Below are 24,881 nucleotides of genomic sequence, written 5' to 3'. Positions count from 1 at the left end.
ATAATAGCGTGGTTGTATAACCGGGAAGGTGGGGAATTCATGAAATAAACTTTTGAGATTTGAGTAAATTGCATGCAGTTCTGTCCCAAAACCAGGGCCCACCCCAGACAGGAACACAACACACGTTTGCTGCTGCAGGGTTTTAATGAGGTCCTTTTGCTTACCTTACAAATCCTTTTGGCAAAGCAATGTGGATTTCAGTAGACAAAGAATATTTATAATGATGAAAATAAGTCAGGAATTCAAACAGAAAGCAAGGGTTTTTCAGCAAACATGCAAAACAGTGTGTGTGTATGGCTACCGTAGATAAGCATTATAGAGCATGCGCGAGTGTCTAAGCGTAGGGTCCTGTTCCATGCAGAAGATCAAATCTCTGAAAGTCACACGGACGGGAGCCCTCTGACCAGCTCTCTGTGCATATAAACTCATCACCTGAGAGAGAGTGAGAGTAAAAGTGAGAGACACGGAATCCTGCTGGGCCCAAGACTGATCAAACCAGCAGCTAGACTGCATTAAAGAAACACTCTCTCCTCTCGCCTTGCTGCTAGGCTATGCTGGTGGCTCTAGCGAGAGATGCATATTCCGCTAAAGATAAAGTAAAAACTCCCCGGGCAGAGAAGATTCAAGGCCATTTGGGTAATCTTGTTCAAAGGCTTATGGGTATTATCTGCAATGCAAACACACACATGCACATGCACATACTCTCCTTCATTTATTTGTCATACCCCTTTGCCTGAGGGAAGCAGAATTAAACAAAGCACAAATGAAAAGCGAATTCAACTGAACTAAATACACAACGCTTTTGTTAAGTCACTCCTTCATTACTACTCGCTTTTCCTGAGAATTCAGAAACGTTAATGATAGTAGTTATATGCTGAAAAGCAAATCCCAGCCCCCCCTTCTTAAAATATATGCAATACATATGTATAGCTGATTGCAAAATTGGGCCAAATTACATAGCTGGCTGATTGGTGAACTGAACACAACCTCTATGTAGAACAATCGTGATGTCTACTATGTGCCATTGGGCAAAGGTTCGGACACCCTCCTAAGTCAGTAGTAGTTAGCAGTAGCGCCCCCTTTGGCAGATACCAACAGCTTAAAAAGGAGTTTCCATCTGCTCGTGCTTGCAGAACACATCCATGGCATGTTTAAGGTCTACGCCCCAGTTTTTCTTTTTAAAAGTTCAGTTCAGAACTGTGGGACTCATCGCAAAATGGTGGATTTTAGGGCAGGATTTGACTCAGCATCTCAGTTTCTTGATGGAGACATTTGCTTTAGTTCCATCTGAGAGTTTTCCTGGTCCTCTAGATCTTGCCTGGACTTACAGTTTCCCTTTAATGTCATTTCTTCATGAGATTCAACAATTTATTTTGTGATCAGTCAAGTCAGTTAAGGCCTAACAAGGCTTTAAAATGATAACTGTGGCTTTTACAATCGTTTTAACACCCTTTCCGTGGTAAAGAACATTTTCAAAACTTCAAAAAAAATCTAATGTGAAAAGTACTGACACTACATACTGGCTACATTCTGATCTGTGTGTTGTTGCACATAAAAAAGTGGCTTTTTAGACAGTACAAGATACAAACAAACCTTCACAAACACATACTTGACAAACTAAACACCCTCTCTACTCCTCCTCACCGCCATAGAGACGCAGTTGTGTAAACACGTCAGTACCTGGTTAGCCCCGGGGCCCGAAGCCTCCAGAGGTTTCCTCTTACGAGGCCCCAGAGCTGCTAGTGCTGCCAAGTTAGCTTCCCTGTGCTGCATCTGAGCCAGCTCCAGCTGCTGCATCTAAACAAGAGAAACAGACAGAGAGAAATGTCTGAGAAGCAGCAAGAAAAGCACCACAAAGCTACAGCAAACAGAGTCTAGTAGGTCCAATAAAGTCAAGTCCGTAAGTACATACACTGGGAATGGAATTTAAGCTATAGAAAAATTCAATCTATATAGAGTGAAGCATACAGGTATCACAGCCCTTGTGACACCTTATTCGGAAAGCTAACTGGACAAATGAACAGTCCTGTTTACTACAGTGGGTATCTTTCATAGCAATGTTCTTGCAGGCCTAGAACACATGAAACAACTCAATATTTTTTTGGGGACCGTGAAACACAATCCACACAAACCCCCCCCATTGCAGTGGCTGCATTAGCATCATGTTTAATTTACATTTACATCTTATCCAGAGCGACTTAAAAAAGTGCTTTGCTATTTACCCAAGAAAAACCTCAGCTAGTTTGAATAGGCTAATAGTTCAAAGATACCTCTAAGTTTAGACATTACTAAACACAAGTCAATAAGGTGACCATAGTACTCTGCTATTCACCCAAGTACTCTCTGAAGAGGTGGGTCTTCAGTCTGCGTTTGAAGACAGCGAGCGACAGCGCTCGTCTTCCGTGGATTTTGAGGGATGGCGGGTCGAGCCGAGCCGTCCTTGAAGCTCAAAGGGCTCTAGGTGCGGATTGGCTTTTGAGCATTGCTATCAAGTATGGAGAGCTGGTCTGTTCTTGGCTTTGAATCTGATGTGGGAAGCAGCTACAGGAAGCCAATGAAGAGAACGCAGCAGTGACATGGCTGAATTTAGGAACATTGACGCTGCTGCATTCTGGATAAGCTGCAGGGGCCTGATGGTGCTTAAAGGGAGACCAGCCAGAAGAGAGTAGCAGTAGTTAAGTTCCGGAGTGACGAGAGACTGAACAATCACTTGGGCGGCCTCTCTAGAGAATTCTCCGAATTCTCCGGATGTTGTACAAGAGAAATCTGCAGGACCGAGTTACGTTTGCAACATGACTCGAGAACGATAACTGATCATCCATGACTACACACCAAGGCTTCCGGCTTCTGTAGAAGGCGTGACCAGCAAGTTCTCAAAGGACATGGCAAGATTGTTTTTAGGTCCAGCAGTTCCCGGGATGTACAGCAGCTATGTCTTGCTGGGGTTGAGTTTGAGGTGGTGAGGCAACATCCAAGAAGAGATGTCAGCGAGACACACTGAGATGCGGGTAGAAACCTGTGTGTCAGACGGTGGGAAAGAAAGGATGATTTGAGAGTCATCTCAAATAGCAGTGGTAAGAGAATCCATGAGAGGAGATCACTTTACCAAGAGAGCTAGTGTAGAGTGAGAAAAGAGGAGGACCAAGAACCGAGCCTTGTGGAACGCCAGTGGAGAGACTACAAGGACGTGTCGCCCTGCCATGTTAGCTGGTATGAGCGTCCCTGCAGGTATGATGCAAACAATCGCCATGCAGAGCTGGTAATTCCAAGGCCGGCAAGAATAGGCAGGAGGATCTTGTGGTCCACTGTGTCAAAAGTTTCAGATCACTGCTGCACTGAAAAGCACTGTCCACTGTTACCTGGGGCATTTGGCTGAATCTGAAAAGTCAAGATACTTAGGACACTTCGGAATTTTACCTTGCTGCAACCACATCGTGAATAAAGAAAAATGAGCTATACCTGCCTAAACCATGACACTACCTTCACTGTTATACACAAGTTGATATGGATTTTCTTAACATAATTCTGGAACATGTCAATCACCAACCAATAAAAGCATGCCACAGAATGCCATAGATTCAGACAATTTTTTTGACGAAAAACAAAACGAAAATTTCTGCTCTTCAGTGGAACTTAAGTACTTTAGAGCTACATTATAGGTCAATGTTCGTGGACACCCCTGTTTGTGAATGTATTCAGCTTCTGTAAGTTGCACCCACTGCTGACACAGATGTGCAAACGCTCACAGATAGCTGGTCTGGTGCCTGTAGAGAAATACTGCAGATAGAATTGGACTCTCTGGAGTAGATAAACATGAACTCCTTGGTACCATGCCACAATGCCTGGCGTGGGCTAGAGAGGGGTACAAAATCCCCCAGCACTGAGCTGTGGAGCAGTGTAACTGTGATGTCTGGAATGATGGAATGATGGTTGGTGCTCCATCCAATCTTTTGGGAGGAGTTGGGGATGAGGTGGGGTGATGATCATCCAAAATCCTGACCTAACGCCCTTGTTGCTGAATGCAATTAAATCCTTACAGCAATGCTCCAAAATCTAGTAGAAAGCCTTCCCTGTACAGTGGAGACAGTTACTCCAACAAACGCAGGATCAATGTTAGTTACTTTTTCCATCACAGTTGTGGCATCGATTGTCTAGAACCTACCACTTGCCAGTGAAAATGACTGGCAAGCTGTTAGAGAAAACTAAAGTCAATTGTATTTCTATGTTTGATATGTTTAAAATCCATTGTGCTTTCATGCACATGAACATCAGGAATGGTCATAGCTAAACCTGGTCATAAAAATGAATCAAGTGTGGGTGTGTTTTTTTTAAGGTTTTATTAGGCTGAAACTTAAATGGTCTTTTGAGAGATAACCCCAGAATATTCTTTTCTAAATAAAAAATTTATATATGTTTTACAATTTATATTGACATTCAGCCAGCTCTGGAACAAGATTCGTTGGACAGATTAAAAGGCAAATTATTTTAAGTATGGGGAGGAAAAAAGAAAGAGTAAATAATCCAAAACATATCACATCATCTGTCAAACATGGTGAAGGCACTGCTATGACCTTGGTATGAATGACTGCCAATGGAACTGAGTCACTGGTGATAACTGCTGACAGAAATAGCAGGACGAATTCAGAAGTCTATGGAGTTGCAAACAGTTGCCAAAAAATAAATAAATCTATAAATAAAAATAAAAACTGCTGAAAGTCTACACTTTTTTGTTTGTTGATGCCTTCATTTTTAAACCCACTGCTGTGGTGTGCAGAGTACCACATTACAAAAAGTGTGCTTTTGTTCAAATACATATGGACCTGACCCGGCTGTTAGAAATTACCACGCTCACCAGTATGTTCTGTTGAATTGGACAGGCCCAACCTGTTTGCACCGTTTCTCCAGCTGATTTGTTTAGATTTCATTAGCAGTCATATACAGCTTTGGGTACCTTATGGTAGCATGACCTAGCAAAGACCTTTTTCTTCACAGATTATTAACACAATGAGAGAGCTGGGGAAGAAAGTGTAGAAGTGTAGAAAGTGCAGAAATAGCAGTGACACCTACACAGTGCTACCAATCCTGTATGTACTCTCAAATTATAGAGGGCAATCTACACCTTAACCATATTACCACTGTTTCATTACAGGATGAATCACAGAATCCATAGAAAACACAAATGGTAGGACATCCGGTTTTGTCCTCCACGAGCAAAGCAAATACAACTCACTAGTCCACACACGCAGGTCTAGAGGCCTCTCATTTCATTCCGCTCCCTGTACTGCCTCGGGCCTCAATTTCTGCTCCAATTAAACTCAATTAAAATTAGCCTCCAATCAGGAAAAAAAAACTAGTCTCTGGGGTTTGTGGTGTGTGTGGGGCACACATATGGTTAGACATGTTAGAACTGTCCTCGGGGGACCCAACAACTGAAACACAGGTAGAAAGGAAATACACTCTCACTCTCACTCACACACACACACACACACACCTAACCAACCTCTTTTGCTCTCTGTTTGAGCCTAAGCTGCTCAGGGTCTTCACTGCTGGAGCGAGTCTAAAGGCAAAAAGAAACAAGACAAAGAATGACTGGCTTACTTGCCTTTAGCTCGCATGCATGTGCACGCACACGCGCGCACACACACACACACACACACACACACACACACACACACACACACACACACACACACACACACACACACACACACACACAACCTTAGCAATGCATAATAGGGTCTCCCTCTCCTCTTCTTCTCTCCTCCTCTTCTCCACTTTCTCCAGCTGCTCCAGAAACTTCAGCTGAGAGCGTGTGTCGGTGGTCTGAATGTGCCTCCAGTCATCCTAACCACAACAAACACACAGAGAGGAATCTATTAACAGCATTTACTGAGCAGTTCATTAACGTCAGTAAAAACGAAACTGATAGATTTTCATTAAGGAAGGTCATTAAGAATGGTGTTCTACTGGTGTTCATCTTTACAAATATATGATCGGTCTGAACCGGTCACATGGCTGTGGCTTGTGTATGCTTGCGTGTACCCTATAAGAGATATTACGATGTTGCGCTATGGCAGTGAGCTTCTCCAGCAGATCCCGGAGTCTCTCCTGTGTGGCATGAGAAAGCAAGCCGAGCACATCTGGACTCACCTCTACCACACCCTGAGAACTGCCTACAAAAACACATACACACACACGTTAGTTTGTTCTTTATGGCATATATTTGAGGCATTTTCCTGTCTGTTTGAAGACAGTTGTATATAACAATTAGTTTACTGCATCATTCTATGGAACAAATGCCATGTGTATAGGCAACATTTCAGAAGAAGCATAAAGCCTTAGTGTGTTACTAAAGCTTATTATTCTAATCAAGCGTTCCTGTTAACATAACACCATTTTTCAAAGAGTAATACTATTTTTAATCATTTTTCATTTTAATAATTTCATGAAACATAAGGCCATTTTCACTTTGGCATCAAAAATATCATGAAATAGATCATAAACCTGCATTATTTTCAGGATCATATAGGTACCCATGTTCACGCACATATTTATTCAAAATAAATACATAAAAGTATGACAAAAAAAACACATTATGATTGCATCCTGATTATAACCTTTAGAGCAGCCAGGAACAAAAAAGGCAAGTTCTGATTATTTTATATTGTTTATTTGTTGCTTTTTCTGTGTTAGACTGGGTCATGGTTAACCCTATAATATACCCTATATATAATATATTGTCTGTGACAGGGTGGTACAGAATTGCCTCCCATGTCTGAATAGAAAGGATATGAATAAGGATTTGATAAGGAATCTTGGATATGACAAGGAACCTTGAAAACTACAAAGTGGAAATGGTTTAAATCAAAAAGAGTTGTAACTCACCTCAAACAAATGATGAGCACATGTTTCAGAATTCAAAATTCCAGTATTTGTAGTGTTTAATTATAGTTATCATGTCAGCAAGTATTTTATTGTGTGATGTAACCATACAGATCTCCCAAAGGTTGTAATAGGGCACACAAAGACTGAGTAATGTTTTTAGTAATTTGTAATTTAATAGTTGTAAATTAATAGTAATTTGGCTTACTAAACCCATAATGCAATAGTCTCTCTCCATCATTTCCATTTTATAGTTAGGCTTGTCACGATCATGAAAGTTTAGCTGACAACTGCCACATAAACTATTTACCCATCTTTCTTTTTATACTTTAAGCAACTGTTAGAGTACAAGCCGGAAATCTTGCTCCCTTGCTGTCGACGCTTAGTAACTTCACACTGATGACAGACACAGCTGGAGCTCAGATAAGGGAACATTACTCAGCACTGCTCTCTAGGAGTGATATAGCACCAAGTCTGAAGATATTTAAACATCCAAGACATGTTTAAATAAATGCATTTCCTGCACTATTTAACTTGCAAGCAATTGTCTTCACCCAACAGTTGACGCCCCAATTCTGTTTGTTGTCATAAACTTATGATTATATAAATCATATATTAATAATAAGGTGATTATATAATGAGTGTGACTGGCCTTCTCATGGTACAACCTGATACACTGATGTTCTAACCCTGTTCACTATTAAAAGCATAAGATACTTAAGGAACCTTTGGAGGTTCTTCAATTTGGAACTGTGGAGAAACTTCTTAAGGTGCTTTGAGAAACCTTCCAGGTTCCTCCACAGAATCAAATGAAAGAATGTTCCTCGAAGATCTTAGACTTTTAACAGTGTAGTTAGAACATGGAGTGTTAGAACATAAAACTGTGTGTATGTGTAAAAGTCCAGGACACACTGGAATAAAAGTCAAAACAGACTTTGTCAAGACTGGGACAAGGGAGGGGAGGGGGGGGGGGGTGAGTTAAGACCATTAAAACGATGGGTAACAATTATTAATTCATAACAAAATGCAAGTCAACATGTCTTGGTTTGACTTGAGATTCTGATCTTTGGTAAGGTTTGAGACACCTGCTCGTTCACGGTTTCTTTTGAAATCAAGGGTATTAAAAAGGCTTTCCTTCTTTTCCTCTAGAAGAGCTTTGCTGTGAGGAACTGATTGCATTCAATGAGAAGTGTTAGTGAGGTCAGGATGTTGGATCATCAGCACCCCAACTCATCCCAAAAGTATTGGATGGAGCACCATCATTCCAGAGAACATAGTTCCACAGCTCCACAGCTCGAACCGAAGGTCTGTAGATAGGCCAGACTTAAGCACCATCATTATACATGGAGTCTGAAGAGGAACAGGATTATAAAAACTGCTAGAACTTTGTTACATAAACCATAATGTTAAAGACCACAAGTACCCATCTATACTAGCAGGTTTTACCCAACTCCATTTCAGTAAACAGGGCCAGGCAATAAGAGGAACCTACTCATTTCTCTAGGACTCCAGTGATATTTGCATGTGTTTGCTGTGCTCATATTTTTTTTCCACGGGGCCAGACGTTAAGTGTTGCTGTTGCTCTTTGTTATGCTTGCTGAGTAGACAGACATCTGCAAACACTCTGTGATCATCTCGTTTGGCCTTTTCTGCTGATGCAGGCTGAGTTCCTGCAAGGCCAAGCCTGTCTCTTTCATTTCCACATTCTCTCGTTCTGTCTCCTCCGCCTCCTCCTCCTCCTCACGGCTCCTCTACCTCCCGGCTACCTCGCTCCCTTCTCCCCCTCCCCCCTCCTTTCTTCTATCTTTCGCACTTTCTCTCCCTTGTTCTGATGCTTATTTTGATCAGCGCAGCAGAGTGGATTCCTGCCACTCTGGCAACTTTGCGCCGGCTCCACAGTCATTAGCATACTGATTAAGCAGAACAGCCTCGTCAGAGATACTGCTGATCAAAGAAAGAGCCTCTCCCCTCTGTCTCTCAGAACGGCTCCTCAACATGTGCCAAAAAAAGGGAAAAGAGGGAAAAGAGATGGAAGAAGGAAAGAGAGATGAGATAGGGATTAAAAAAAATAAAATTATATACCATACATGGGGGGCCAAGAGTCTACACTGATGGGAGGCGTACAACCTTCCACACGGTGGTCAGTGAGGAGTGTGATGGCACTATTACCAATATGCAGCACTCTTTGCTGTAGTGTTGGGGTCAGCAGAAAGGGCTCATCCCTGCATGAGTGGACCACAGAGCCCACCAGCTCTGCACTGGAGGCAAGGATGCGAGCATTTTCCTCACTCACGTTCACCCCAGCCATGGAGGCCACATCGTTGATGTCGTCGTCATCCCTAATCGCCAAAAGCAAGAACATAATTAGAAAGATTATTAGAAGACGAGCCAAGATGACATTTCGAACTCTTAGAGGTGGGCTTATACTCATTTTTGACCCAGAGAGAGGGAGCGAGAGTGGGAGCGAGAGAGGGAGCGAGAGAGGGAGCGAAACAAACACACACACACACACACACACACACACACACACACACACACACACACACACACACACACACACACACACACAGTGTCGGAGTCATTACCGGAAAGAGCCTGGGGTGCTGTCCTTGAAGCTGTGTGCGCGCGTTGCTGGAGGTGGCACAGAACAGGGGGCTTTAGATGCCTGCAGGGAGTCCCGCTTCCCAAAAGCCCCTATGAGAAAACACACACACTCTCGCAAATTGCAGTGGAGAGGTCAGCGTGTTCCTTTAGCTCCATGCAATGAAAAAATAAGTGACTGATCAACTGGGACTGCAAACATGTTAGCACGGAACCCTTCTGCACAGGCCATTACACATTTTGTGTGTGTAGGGATCTCGTTGTACCTGCAGGCTGTGTGTTCGTCTGAATGACCAGCTGCTTAGGCTTCTGTACAGCCAAGTCAGCACGGGATAAGAAGGTCACAGGGTGCTTGACAGGCACTCCTTTGACTTGCTGGATCACCTGACCAAAAAAATGTGTGTACATATATATAACACCATTAAAAAAAACAGTTGTTACGGCATGGCCTACCACATCTAGAATTAGACAGCTGAAGAAGATATCAAAGCCAGTCATACTTCATTACAAATCTGGGGAGTCTGGAGGCTCTGAAGCACTCTAAAAACTTTTGAGTGCATCTCAGGAATAAGAAAAATGAGCAGAGACATTCCAGCGGATACCCTCCAATACATACGGAAGCAACAAACACAATTTGGATATTAGATTCCCAGAAAACAAATGACATTATGCAAAAATGACACATGAAGTGTGCGATAAGGGGGGAGCTGAAGGGATACTGGTGGCTTTAAGTGAATTAGAGTGAAGCATGGGCGGCAGGGACTTAACCAGACAATGAAGACAAATCGAGGAGAAAAATGTCATAAAAATGAGTCACACTTCAGAAAGGGGGCTTTTTCCTGTCTCTCGTTCAAACCCCATGAGCTGACAAATTCAGGCCTGTCTACACACACGACAAGGGTAAGGGAGTGTCATTTAAAAGAAAACACCCCCCCCCCCAAAAAATACTAATAGTTCATTAATAATAATAAAACAGTTACATGAGTCACATGTGCATCCCCAATGAAGAACCATTCCTTCATTCTTGTAAAGATGATGTACAAGTCACAGAAAGACAAAGTTTGAGATGAGCCATGAGTGGGCATCAGTGAATTGTTTACTATACATACATTCCGGTATGGACAAAAGTATTGGGACATCTACAGGTGCTTTGCATTCCAGGTCTGGGACTCTGGGACTGCAGTTACTGAGTCAGCAGAGTCCATTTTTCAATCACTCTCAGTTGATGGTGGAGTATCTAGGAAGGGAGAAATGTCACCAACTGACTTTCTGCAACCATGGTATCCCATTACAGCACCACGATGGAATTCAGTGAGCTCTTCAGAACCACCCCTTCTTTCACTAATGTTTGTAAGGGCAGACTACATGACAAGGTGCTTGATTTTATACCCCTGTGTGCAACACCCAAGAGGTGTGTCCCAATACTTTTGTCCATATAATGTATGCTCAGACCTAGACACAGCCATAAACGAGAAGAACCTTCAACCTTTCAACTTAGAACAAATCTAGGCTTACCGGATAAGAGGGCCTCACTGTAACACTGCCTCTGAGAGGCTGTGGGACAGTACATGAAGGAAGGCTGTGTTTCTGGCTGGTGCTGCTGAGAGCTGAGGAAGCAGAAGAGGGGGGTTTCGGCTGGTCACACTGCTGGATGAAGAGCTGCGGGTTGGGGGTGAGCTGGCGAACAGCAGGTAGACTTCTCTAAAGGAGGCAAGTAGCCCGCATTCTGAACACCGCATGTATAGAATGTGTGCCTTTCCCAGTCAATACCATTCAGGCAAACTGGTCTTACCTTAAGAAAAGGCACCAGGTAGGGCTGCGGGGATGATTTGAGCTCCATGTAGAGTTTTTCTGTAAACTCCTCTGCCTCTAGTTGACCATCCTAAAAAGAGAGAACACTTACTGGTGTTGTACCAGGATTTTGGACTGAATATTATTAAAATAACTGTTGTCTACTAAATTGTAGCCAGCAAAAACCCTGTATCTCCAATTTTGTCGTTTCTCACGTTTTGATGCAATAGGCATATGGCAGTTGGTCTTTACATTGGGTCATAATTTCATGATGAACAGACCAATAGAAATGCTCCAAAATGACTTGGGATACAATCTTTTTACACTGACCTCTATCCAACAGTAGGTAAAGTTGCTAATTTGGAGATACAAGGTTTTTGTTAGACAGCGATTAGATATATAGTATAATCTAGAAGGAGTATGATATGAGAACATCGTTTGAGGTCAAACCAGGAGGTCCTTGACAAGAGCTCGAACGTTCTGCGCCATGTTGGCTGAGCGGGTGCCGCTGGACGCTAGCTTCATCAGAGTGACCAGGAAGTTCTTGCATTTCTTCACGTTCTCCAGTGTCTCCTGCGATGAACACAAACCATTATGCTTTACACTCAGGAAGAACTATCTTCACACAGGTCATCACTTACAGCTGTGACTGTGATGGGAGCAGATGATTTGGTGGGACCCTGTTTGGTGGCGGGAATGTTCGGGGAGATAACTCGAGGAGCATTGCCTCCTGTTCGGATGGTCTGAGTGACTGATGGAGATGCTTTGGCAATAGACTGTGAAGAAAAAACACAAAGCACACAAAGTTCTCAAACAAATCTCCAGCATTCAGGCTTTTGGCCAGTGACATCTCGTGCAGAGCCACCCCTACCTTTACGACTGATGTACTGCTAACAGTGGTTCCACTCATGGGCCTCTGGTGTAGGTTTGCTGTGGAGGTGCTGCTTGGAGGCTTCTGCGCAGCAGTGGCTTTAATGACTGTGGTCCCTGTGGTGGAGCTTGGCTTAACACTAGCAGTGGCCAAGACAGCGGTGGGCTTAATGACTGTGCTCGCTGGCATGGACGAGGGTTTGATTATGGTAGTCCCAGTGGTGGAGGTGGGTTTCACAATAGCTGCCCCTGTAGCGGGGGCAGGTTTTATTATGGTGGCCACGTTTGCAGACGAAGGTGGGATGGAGACTCTGATGATAGATGTGGCCGTGGCAGATGCCTGCAAACAAGAATAACTCCACTGAATATATTTAAGCTAAAACAGGTAAGACAGTTTCCATAGTCACCATCCTCCTGAGAAAAACAGCCTGCCCAGCTTAAGGTTGATCAGCTTAGCTTTTGACCAGCTTAGGGACATTTTCGTTTGATGGTTTTGCTGGTCTAGTCGAGCTAGTCAACCAGTCTGACCAAGGTGGATGATCAGTATGACCAGCATGACCAGGCTGGTGTGACTGACATGACCAGTATTACAAAGGTGTTCAACCTGCATGACCAAGTTGGTTGACCAGTCCGACCACACTGGTCCACCAGAATAAACAGCTTGACCAAATTGGTCAAGCTGATCAAGTCCATAAAACTTTACATAAAAAGTTACATACACTATGCTGGTCAGGAGATAAGCTAGTGACCAGCCTAACCAGCTGGCTTACCAGGTGTGTTTTGTTACCTAATGACCAGCTTTTTAACCACCTTGACCCTATGGAACCAGATTAGACCGTCTTAAACCAGCACAAGCTAGATTTTTCAGCATGGTATACATACACACATACGTACACACACCTGGGAGACTTGTGGTCGTATAGTTGTAGAGATACCAGGAGGTTTGGGCACTAATCCCTGAGCCTGCGCTTGAGCCAGTGCCTGCTGAGAAACCAACATCAACTGCCCACTGTCGCTGCGGATTAAAACCATACCTAGATAAAACCATATTTAGACAGGTGAGAAGGGGCAGGACAAAACATTTGGAAAGCATGTGAAAGCTCCACCAGAAATAACCACACTGTGCTGCACCTTCAGGCCTAGAATCGCTGACCTCTGTTTTAGAGGCTCTGCTAAGACGCATACAATCCAATCTGTACCCATGAAATGACCAGAAAACAAACCTTGCGGGATGTGGAAGTTGGCAGGCAGTTGGAAAGAGGTGGTCTGAGGGCTACGTGCGACTGTTACAGTCTGCTGTAGAGTGGATGTCCTTGGTAATGCCATTACTGCCCCTTGGACTGGAGCTGGAGTCATGGTGGGGCCTCCGGCCTGGTTTGGGGTCACAGCAACTCCTCCGGGATGCGCAGCCAGTGCTCCCAGCCCCTGCATAGCCGCCATGCTCGGTGCAGTAGGGGCTTGAACCACTCTTGCTCCTACCACCAGTGGAGCACTGGATCTGACGGCTGCGGTGCTCACTATGATCTTTGGAACAGAAGGCACAGAAGGCACAGAGGACAAAGTGGAGCTCACTGCTGCTAGAGTTACAGCAGGCTTTGAGAGCATGCTGGAGGGTTTGGCAGGTTCCTCTTTGGGTAACTCGTGCGGCTGTGGTGATGGATTGTTGTTTTCATCTTTGGTGTGAGAGGTGTGAGACGCGCTGGGGGCCCTGGCAGTGCACACTGACCCTACAGTGCGCTCAGCCGATACTTGAGGATTTGCTGCCGCTTTCGCTCCAGGCGCGTCGCTGGCTGTGGCTTCGTTACAGGACCCGCGTGAAGGGTCCTGTAACTGCACTTTCGCACCTGTACTTTCGTTGTCAGACATGCTAACCTGACACCGTGTCCTGCGTTAACAGCAGCAGCAGCAGCAGCAGCAGAATGCGTTAGCGCCCAACCTCGTATCCTCAATCTTACACGCGTGCTGGCACATGCTTAGCGTCTCACGTGCACTCACTCAGTGATTAACGTTATCTATGTGACGCAGGTGTTGTGCAGAATTGCGACCCCCGCCTCCCCCCCACCCCCCCTTTCGCGTGCACGCGCGTTACGCAGCGATATGGGCACGTTTTGCAAGTTTATTTGTCACATATATTTGTCACATATATAGTCATACACGGTACAACTAGAATAGAAAACAAGATAAAGAGACATAATAGAGCCTAAAAATATATTTATGTATAATATATTTATATAATAATATTTTTAAAAGAAAAGAATAACTGGAAGTGTGTAGCTGGTGCGTTGTACGAAATTAGGATAGAGATATGGTTATTACTATAAGGTGGTATGAAGTGCAGTGTGCAAATACAGTGCAATACAGTGCTGAGGAATTTGGGTACTGGGGTGATGAATAGCTAATACACTTAATTTTATTCATAATATAAAACAAAGTGTAGAAAGACCGGTATATTGATTTATATTTGTTGCCTGTGGGATGAAACTCCTCCTCATTCTCTCTGTGTTGGCCTTCAGGGAGAAAAAACGCTTCCCTGACCGGGATGGTTGTGGTCCTTCACAAGCTTCCTGGCCTTGGTTCAGCACCACTTGCTACTGATGATCTGCAGGTCAGGGAGCCCGGTTCGGATGATGCCCTCAGCAGAACACACCACCCTCTGGAAAGCCTGGCTATCCTGTTTGGTGCTGTTCCCAAACCAGGCTGTGATGTTCCCAGTCAGGATGCTTTCAATGGTGCAGGTGTAGACGTTCCGCAGTGCCTTGGAGGGCAGTCTGAAGTCCCTTAGGCGTCTGAGGTGGTAGAGACGCTTCTTTGTCAGGGAGTTGATGTGACAGGACCATGGCAGGTCCTGCAAGATGTGGATTCAAAAGTACTTGAAACTGTCTGCTCTGTCCACGGCAGATTATTACCCTGCCACCACTTTTCCAGGCGTTGAATCTTCTGCAGGCCATACAGTCATACAGTACATTATCAAATGTTTGTGGATACCCCTTCTAATGAATGCATTCAGCTACTTTAGGTTGCACCCACTGCTTTGTAGAGAAGTATTGCCAATAGAATAGGACTATCTGGAGAAGATAAACATGAACCTATTGGTACCATGCCTAATGCCAGGTGTGGGCTATGAGGGAATAATGCCCCCAAGCATTAAGCTGTGAAATGTTTAGGATGAGTTGGGGAGTAGGGAATGATGGGGTGGTCATCATCCAACATCCTGACCTCATTATTGGCCTTGTTGCTGAATACAATCAAATCCTTACAGCCATGCTCCAAAGTCCAGTAGAAGGCTTTCTCTGGACAGTAGAAACAGTTAAAGCTTTTTAAAGGATAAAGCTTTTATTTCAGAAGAAGCAACAAATGAGCTGGTGTTCCAACTCTTTTGCCAATGTATTTTAAGACCTGCCACAGGAAGCTACAGGAATTGCGAGAGTAATCTGTTGCGTGAACAGGAGTTGGATTTTGCCTGGGAGGCAGATATGGTGTTTTGAACTTGTCTATTATCAATCGTTCTTAAGAACGCATCGTCTCTGTTTTCACGTTCCTAACAACACTGCTTTCAACCTTTTACATTTAAACAGTTCATGAGTTTGGTTCTATTCTAACAGTTAATATTATAGCATCAGCAGAGATAAACATTTTTCTGGATGGGAAATTAAACAGCTCTTTATTGAAGCAGGATGCGTTGCTTCAACTGAGTCAGTACTTGAATCAGAAGCAATGATTCAATAAGAATTGGCTCACAGAACTATGACCTAAAAGCACACATGATGAACCACAACAGGCTTTCAGTAATCAGTGGCTGGCCTAAATTGTCCATTTCGAAGACACAAAAAGTCATAACTAAACACACAACCTCACATTTCTAAACAAGAGGATGAAAACAGGCTCCTAAATTACTGTTCCCTACTTGCAACACCACCTGGCCATCCTTAAGCCCTTAAAAAATAAAGCCTCTGAAATGTGTGAGTACATGTCAGCCTCTCTAAGGCCTATCTGCAACCGATGTTCTAAACAGAATTGGCAATATGCATAATTCACACTTGATATATATGTATGTTTAAATGCACTGGAACTAAACCTCGCAGAGCCTCTGGGGCAGGGTGCAGGCAGTTCACACAGCATCTCCAAGGGCAAGTGAGGAGATTTTTCCAGACACCAGGTAATAAGAACTAATGAACTAATTTTTGAAGGAGTTTAAAGGTTGCAAATAATTGTGTACAACCTAAAGAAATAAGAAAGAAAACATTTATGAAAGTAGAGTCTTACCTAACTGTTCTTGAAAAACTGTATAAAATGTGAAGTTGTGAAGCCGCTGTATTGAACGACACTCCTGGGATCTGTCTGAATAAAGAGCTGCACCAGCTCTCCACTCTGGACAGAACAGAACAGTACATCAGAGTTGAACATAAGAATAGCCAGTGCAGAGCTGGGTGGGTTTATGGTAAGCTTGGCCATGACTGTCCGGATGAAATGCTCCTTGAGGCCATTGCTCTGAGGGTGGAGCAGATCTCACTCATGAATGTAATTCCCTTTTACTCCACTGCAGTGAACACACTAGAAACATTGAAACTGTGTGGACTGACAGGATGGTCTCGTTCAGCTTCACCACAACTTACAAAGTGCAGAAACAGATGTTCCGGACCCAGAGTGGCAATGACAGGGACACCATTCTCCCTATTACAGGTCCATGGTGCATCTAAATGATTTTAATGTTGCTTTGAGCATTAGGATAAATCTTGCTGGATCATATGTACAGGGACATAAACTAACAAGGTACAAATCTTGAAAAAAATGTACCCTCTTAATGCAGCAAGGCATGTGTATTACTATTTATTCTATAAGGCATTGTACCGACTTATATAACTACAGGGACCTCTATAAACTAGTGAGGCTATTCTTTGGTAATAGAAGCTTGTGAAAATGCTTTCAGCCCATCAGCGGACCATATGCTGTTTAAGGGGTTAAACATTTGAGGCCTCTTTTTTAAGAAGGAATTTGATAACCTGTAGTTTCTCAAGTATCACGGTTTCTCATCAACAGTTTCTCTTTGATTAGATTGATCAGGTGAGTTAGTTGAGAATGGAGGTAGGCAAAGTTAGACTTGAGGAGTAGCTGAATGTGTAATAATGTGATTCTGTGACTCTTTTATTAATGATGTCGTATTACATCTCGCTCCAGAAATGACTGTAAATAAATTCTCAGGAAATAAGAGTATGCAGACATGGTTTCCAGCTTTATTTTTCATATATTTCAGATTGACATGTAAAAAATCCTGATTATGCCCATGTTTTAACTGTACAGTAGAAATATAGCCTGGGCTCGTTTTATATTCTTCTCCATTTCAGTGACAGATTTTAACAAGTGGCTATTCAAATCCACCATGTAAATGACTTTACGTTTTGCATCTTCTGATGAAGGGCTGCGGAAGTCAACATCTAAATTTGTCATTCAGTTGTGTTCAAAAAGGAGGAATTTCATCAGCTGTCAGCTTGTTTATACAGATTGTTCCACAGTCTGAACAAGGTTACATTTCATTTTATGAAGGAAATAGAAAAGATGAATACAGTTACAATGACTGTAAGCTGCTTTGTATAGTGTGGACTAGGAACGTCTTTAGGAGCTATTTTTAATTGAACTGTGTGTGTACGTTAGTGAGGAGAGAGATTGAGAGAAGGAGCGAGACAAAGAGAGAGAGAATGAGGAGGGGAGAAAGAGGCAGTATGAAAGTATTTCAGTTTTAATGAGTAATCCCTTATTTTGTGTGTGCTTGTGTTTGGGTATGCAATCATAGTTTCTGAATTGTCAATATCATGTTTATCTCCATCAGTACAACTGATTAGACTGTTTATAGGACACGGTTTCCTTGATTTCGTTAATCATGGCCTTTAATTGGATTTCTCTGGAGTTTTATAATATCGATACCCCCCAGTGTAGAAGAACCCAGCAAACACAAGTCAAAAAGTTTTAAAACAAACTTTTGCCTTGTCATAATCAGATTGGGTGAAATTGTGTGTTTAAAAGAGCATGGCAGTCCAAAGTGTCAGAACATTTCCCCACTAATATCATAGTTTTTTAAAATTTGAAATGTTGCTTGTTGTAGATTCTCACTGTATATACAGTCATAAGCAAAGTTTGGACACCCTTGATCAAATTATACATTTTGTCTTTTTTTTTTATTGAGAAGTAGTAATGGGTGGCCTCTGTAAATAATCAAATATTATTTATTTTATTCTGTCGTTTAGGAGATAACTCAAAAATCTAAATCATCAGTGTGGCCTTCAAAAGTTTAGGTACTGCAAACATTGTAAAGGTTCAGATATTTTCAAATATCTGAAGATCTGAAAGTAATCGATGCACTCAAGAAAGTGAAAGGAAGGAAGCCCTGTGTTTTCAGCTTGCAGTTTCTACAGTGCTGACTATTGGCAGTTCAAGGGAACTGTGGAGGTCAATATGAGATCCAGAAGAACAAGAAAATTCTCAGAGAGGACTTCTGTTATGCTGGTAAGAAAGGCAAATCCAAACTGCAAACAACCTGCATTAAGGGTTAGCTGGGTTAAAAGGGTGGTGCACCGTACCACTGTGCAGCATTGCTTGCACAAACGTTGCTTCATGGAAGAGTCATATGAAGGAAACCTTACCTGCAACTTCATCACAAAACGCAACGTTGGAAGCAAGTGCTGTGGACTGATGAACTCAACTCAACTCAACTCATTAGCCACAATCAGGTACAATTGCAGATGGAGCAGAACTGCATGTCAAAGAACACCTTGCCAACTGTGAAGTACGAGGTGCATATATCAAGTTTTGGGGTTGTGTTACCATCCCTGGAATTGGCAGTACTGCACAGGTTGTGGCAAGAATTTACATAAAATTCCAGCAAATCCTGGAAACTTGGACAGAGGATGGCTTCCACAACAGGATAATAATCCAAAACATACCCCAAAACCCACCATCCATTGACCACTTGGAGAGACACAAAGTGGTTTTGGAGTGGCCAACACAATCCCCTGACCTAAACATCATAAGTGAATCTGTGAATAGGCTTGATAAACAAAGCTGGGCATGCAAGACAGCCCATGAATAGCTCAGAACTAGAGGATTTCTGCAAATACGAGGAAAAAAACACCAATGCCAACTCTTTTAGAATACTTTCAGCTGCTACAAAATGCAGCTGTAAGCTGTCATTTCTGCTTAAGGGGGTTTAACTAAGTCCTGACTCTGGTTTTTAAAAGATTTGTAATTTTTTTTATTATTAATAAGATCTGCTGATAATATTGTGTTTTATGTTTGATTAGCCACAGAGGATTTGTTTACTACTTCTCAATGAACAAAAATGAAATGACACAATGTGTCTTCTGGCCGAGGGGGCACTTCAAGGGCTGTAACAGAAACAATCCATTGTCATGCCTGTCCATAGTCCTTTGCAATGTAAGTGGTCCCTGTTTCTGCGGCATGCTGGCCTCTAGTCCAGTGGCTCCTGTTTTATTCGGATGACGGAGGTTGTGACCCCGCGCTGACCTCGCTTGACCTCCCTCCGCAGAACATATTCGCTGAACTGAGACGAGTCCACACCACCTCCACACGAGCCAGCAATCTCGAAACCCCTCTGCTGGAGGCGCTCCAGAACCTGAGACGCACACAAACACACACAGAGTTAATCCTGTTCTGAATTGAATCTGCATCGAACGGCAGATCAACAGCGATATCATGAAATTACACAACCATTCAGCAGTGAATAAAAGACACAGTGCTGTACACACACACATGCACAGTGGAAGTAATAAAAAGTGTCTGAGCAGATTGTACTGACCCAATACATTTCAAACCCTTTTTCTTCCTCACACACACACACATTCATTTCTCAGTCCTCCAGATATTCGCTTCATAGGGCTGTGAGATCGTATTCCATTAGAGTGCCCTCAGGGTGTCTCTGTTCTCTCTCTCTCTCTCGCTCCCTCCTCTAAGACCCAGTCTTTTCTCCCTCTGTCAATTTTTTGTTCGTTTATCTTATAACCTCTTGTCTGTTTGCTGTTCTCTCTTTTTCTTTCTGTCCTCGGCTCTTCCTCCGTGTTCCATTAATGTGACCACAGGTGCCAAGGGCCAAAAGATTTAATAACCGAATGGGATCAGACACCCTCTGCCAACCCATAAACTCTCTCTTTCTCTCTCTCTCTCTCACACACACACACACTGTGGCTCTACACAGTAGCTGCTCCCTATCTGACAAACTAAAATAGGAATATAGATAAAAATAACTAAAGAATTAAACTATTTAAATGAATAAAGGACTAAAGGTCTTACTTAAGTGTGTAATGCTCCTAACTGCAAATGCCTCAGGTTATGACCTAAGCATTAGTTGCCCACTGAGGCTGCTGTTAGTTAGTTCTGCTGTAGCCTATATATTTCTAGTATGAAACAGTGATCTACTAATCAATGCATAACGATAGAGTGTAAATCTGGATTAATTTGAGTATGACCTGGCTTGTGATAAACACTGCAGTCCAGTCAAAAACAATGATGGTAAAATCTGGGTAACAATACAACACACTGCACTTGTATAAAGAGAGCCCGGCGTCTGTATATCTTTATCCTTTGGCCTGTTTGGAGAGTCATTACTAAACCATTTACTCTAGGTAAACACAGAGGTGTGTAATAACTTATAACTTTTTCCATTTATCTGCTTTATCCTGGTCAGGGCCAAAGTGAGTCTGGAGCCTACCTGGACTCATTGGGTGCAATGTCCAGGAATACACCCTGGACACTGCAATTTTCTCTACTATAAGGTGGAAACCAGAGTGTCCAGAAGGAATGTACAAGCACACATCAAACTTTTCACAGACAGAGACCAGACTGAGGATTGAGCCCAGAACCTCAGGCCCCTGGGGCTGTGCAGCACACACACTACCTGCTGCGCAAGTTAAGTACGTTTCTGCCAGATTTGTACTTTTACACACCACGGTAACATCATATAGTGCAGCATTTTAAAATGTTAATGCTATCTCAAAATGAGGACGGTCTATCAAAATAATGATGTGTCTGATGTGTCCGATTTCTGTTTGGAGTCTAACTAGTACATGGCCAAATACAGCTCATTCCCCCATGTACATTTAAAAGAGGGGTTTGGTGATGTCATGCTCTAAAACAGGTGGAAAAAAATAAGCCCACTGTAGTTGAGAGTAACATGTCATGTTCGACTGAAGGGGAGAGCAAGCAAACCTGGATAAACCGGTGTGCTAAATGTGCCTGAAAACAGTCAAAAACAGTCAAAAAGCCTCAGTTAGAACACGGTCTGTGCTGTGATGTTTAGCCTGTAAGCTAACTTATCCTTGATAGCCTTAATAGCAGACTACGAGTCCAAACACGGCAGAACTGGTCTCATTTGGCCTTTCTGCTCCCAGTCACTCTCAGATGTTTTTTATCATCACTTGTGTCAGTAGCTCAGCAGTGCTATAAGTTTTTATATAGTTTTTATGTCATTTTCCTTGACAAATGGACCTGACTGCTGCCTTCAGTCTACAGCACCAATATGCAAGGTGAGTGCTGCATGTCGTTTAGAATAGGGTAGGCAGTGTACACTGTACAGGGCTATCCACAGGCAGTCTTCCTTTCTACTAGACATTGCACATTGCTTTGACTTGACTCTGAAACCGGCATATGTTATTCAACAGGTCATCCGACCCACCTGCACAGAGTTGAGATGGCAGTACCCGTTCAGAGGGAATCGGATGACATGGGTGGAGTCATGGTTCCATCCTGCGTTCACTGAATTGCACATGACGTCTCCGATCTCAGGGAAGATGTCTTCAATCAGCGCCTTATCCCCGCTCAGCGTGATCCTTTCACCCAGCTCGGGAGCCACTCGCACCACCACACACTCACACAGCCGTGACACACACCCCGAGTCTCTCTCCGAACGCCAGCGCTCCAGCTCAGTCTGCAGCGGCTGCAGTTGAAAATACCGGGCCTCCTCATACAGCAGAGAGTAGTCCTGCACACACATGCATAGACACAGTTCTGATATTTCCTGACACAGATACAGAACAATAGGTCTGATTTCACTGTGTTAGTGTCTCTGTGTGAGGGCAGTGCTGTATTATGGTCAGCTGATTTTAGAACACGGGTTTGGCCAATCATCTGATTTTTTCTACACGATCGCTTAATGCAGTCACTCAGCCAAACCAATTAGCACTTTGCAAACTGCATGCTGCAAATCATCACACATTTGCCTCAAGCTGGGTTGAGGTGTTAAATAATCTTGACTTCCTTATGTGGTTTCTAACACACTATGACACTGTAGTTTACAACTAAATGGGCAAAGTAGAGCACAGGGCTAAAAGCAGTTGTTATCAGCTGCTTTGAAGCTTGAAGCATGTTTTACATCAGAGGTGTTAACCACTCTACTTCCAATAAGCTCTTGTGTTAACCAAAGTAAACCTAGAAACCATACAACATTCAGTGTTCTGGCTATACTGAGCAATACGCCCATAATTAAAACAGTGTGTGGTGTTGATAAAATGGTAAATATGGTAATATTATGTGGGAATTAGTATTTCTTGCTCCTGGGCTCTACAGTCAAGAAGTGGAATTTGCACTTTGAGCTGGCACTAAAGGATGTGCTTTACACATGCATTTCTGGACAAGCTCAGAGATACAGTGAACTGAAGTGGTAGGGTAATATTACAGGATTTTAAATAAATATGACTCAGGTCATGCGGATTTACACAGTTATCCTGACAGATAAAGGATATGGGAATATGAAACATGATAAAAAGTTTAATTTACCTTAAAGTCGTCTGGGATGAGCAATTTGGAGGTCCTGAGGAAGTTGAGGATGTAGCGGAACATGTGGCCATCACGATCAATGAAATAGTGCTGCTTCAGACTGTCCAGTACTATGGGCTCTGTGCCGTCAAACAAACGTCCGATTCTTAAAGATAAAGAGAAGGAGAGTCTTGGTGATTTTTTATTCATGCTTTCGGGGCCATTGCCTCTGAGGCCTTCAGCTTCTCAGTAGGTTCTTTCGGTGATGAGTGTTGTTAAAAGTAGTATACAAATAACCAGAACTGAACTGAACACACAGAGAACGAAAGGAAAGGAGGTATGCTTGTGTCTTTTGAGTGCAATCACAGATGTTTCATCAGGAGTGGACAAACACAGGAACATGCCACATGAGGGAGCTACTCTAGCATAACATGCACTTGAGCATTGGAACAGTTGCTCATTCTAGTAGGGAAAGCCTTCTACTAGAATTTAGAGCATAGCTATGAAGATTTGACAGCATTCAGCGACAAGATCGTTAGTGAGGTCAGGATGTTGGATGATCACCACCCCACCTCATCCCTAATTCCCCACCTCACCCCAAAAGTATTGTGTGGAGCACCATCATTTATGTAGGTTCATGTTTATCTGCTACAGAATCCTATTCTATTGGCAATAACTACACTACAGGGACTAGAAAAACTGTGTGTATGTGAATTTGCATATCTGTGTCAGCAATCAGTGCAACTTTAAGTAGCTGAATACAGTCATAGGATAGGGGTGTCCACAAACTTTTGGACATATAGTGTAAGTTATATTTGTGTGTCTGTGCGCATATGTTTGTGTGTTCCATATGTCTCTTAACTGCAGGCCAGTTTGATAGTGATTCTACTCTACCACAGACTCTAAGGAGCCCCCTTAGGCTTCTGTGCATGCAAATGCACACACCAGCATCATTATCAGAGATCAGCATCACAGTGGGCATGACTGGAGGCAACTTTGCGTCTGCTGATGCAGATGTCACAGTCATGTGCAATTCTGTGAAGATGCCGTCATCATAACAAAGATGTGTGTGCTGTCACAGCCTGAGGTGAAATGGACAACAGCTGCATGTGTCACTCATTACCTTTAACCACACCCTTGTAGACCACGCCCATTAGGCCGCCATGCAGTTACATCAGGACATGAAGTCAAAGCATAAACACAGGCTCCAGATGTAAGGAGGTTCTATGGGTAAAGCACTGTTGGCTGCTCTGAGGGTTAAGGAAGTTTTGGTATTGTGTGCAGAAATGTGGAATCCTATTGGATCCTAAAAGTAAATGGTTTTGGGAGATTGTGACGCATTCTGTATAAAATTCTATGTAAAACTACAGACTACAGGTAAGAGACTGTATATGTATGAGACTGTGTGAGACTGAATGGGATTATATGAGATAATTTGAGCCTATGTGTGTCTGTAAATGACTGTGTGAGATTTTATGAGACTGTGAAACTAGATGGCACTGTGTGATATTATAGACGCCGCGTAAGACTGGATAGGACAATGCAGAATTATATGACACTGTGAGACTGGATGGGACTATGTGAGATTATATGAGACTGTGTGAGACTGGATAGGACTTGTGAGATTATATGAGACTGTGTGAGACTGGATGGAACTATGTGAGATTATATGAAACTGAGTGAGACTGGATGGAACTATGTGAAATTATATGGGACTGTGTGAGACTGGATAGGACTTGTGAGACTATATGAGAAAGTGTGAGACTGGGTGGGACTATGTGAGATTATATGAGACTGCGTGAGACTGGATGGGACTATGTGAGATTATATGAGACTGTGTGAGACTGGATGGGACTATGTGAGATTATATGAGACTGTGTGAGACTGGATAGGACTATGTGAGATTATATGAGACTGTGAGACTGGATAGGACTTGTGAGATTATTTGAGACTGTGTGAGACTGGATAGGACTTGTGAG

General features: G+C 43.0%; 2 protein-coding genes across 2 annotated transcripts in view; both read right to left on the bottom strand.

The window, feature by feature from the left end:
* Nucleotides 1-133: 133 nt before the first annotated feature.
* taf4b (TAF4B RNA polymerase II, TATA box binding protein (TBP)-associated factor) lies at nucleotides 134-14,010 on the bottom strand. The gene is made up of 15 exons (XM_072674284.1): nucleotides 13,368-14,010; nucleotides 13,045-13,178; nucleotides 12,146-12,484; nucleotides 11,916-12,050; nucleotides 11,725-11,847; nucleotides 11,276-11,365; nucleotides 10,999-11,184; nucleotides 9,750-9,867; nucleotides 9,468-9,576; nucleotides 9,052-9,221; nucleotides 6,043-6,173; nucleotides 5,719-5,844; nucleotides 5,501-5,557; nucleotides 1,681-1,797; nucleotides 134-432 (listed from the first exon to the last, which is right to left on the bottom strand). Exons 1-15 carry the CDS (start codon nucleotides 14,008-14,010, stop codon nucleotides 298-300), a joined length of 2,613 nt encoding a protein of 870 aa, XP_072530385.1. The 3' UTR covers nucleotides 134-297.
* A 3,345-nt stretch (nucleotides 14,011-17,355) lies between these two features.
* The window catches only part of kctd1 (potassium channel tetramerization domain containing 1), a 28,472-nt gene continuing 20,946 nt past the window's right edge, over nucleotides 17,356-24,881 (bottom strand). The window contains exons 3-5 of the mRNA XM_072696340.1: nucleotides 22,924-23,068; nucleotides 21,824-22,129; nucleotides 17,356-19,768 (exon numbers count right to left, since the gene is read on the bottom strand). Of these exons, the coding sequence (XP_072552441.1) occupies nucleotides 19,604-19,768; nucleotides 21,824-22,129; nucleotides 22,924-23,068 (616 nt within the window). The 3' untranslated portion in view covers nucleotides 17,356-19,603. The remainder of the gene's footprint in view (nucleotides 19,769-21,823; nucleotides 22,130-22,923; nucleotides 23,069-24,881) is intronic.

Source organism: Salminus brasiliensis, chromosome 1, assembly GCF_030463535.1.
Source record: "Salminus brasiliensis chromosome 1, fSalBra1.hap2, whole genome shotgun sequence".
In the NCBI taxonomy this organism is placed as follows: Eukaryota; Metazoa; Chordata; class Actinopteri; order Characiformes; family Bryconidae; genus Salminus; species Salminus brasiliensis.
Note: the sequence above shows the minus strand (reverse complement) of the source record. Positions and strands in the feature narration are given on the sequence as shown.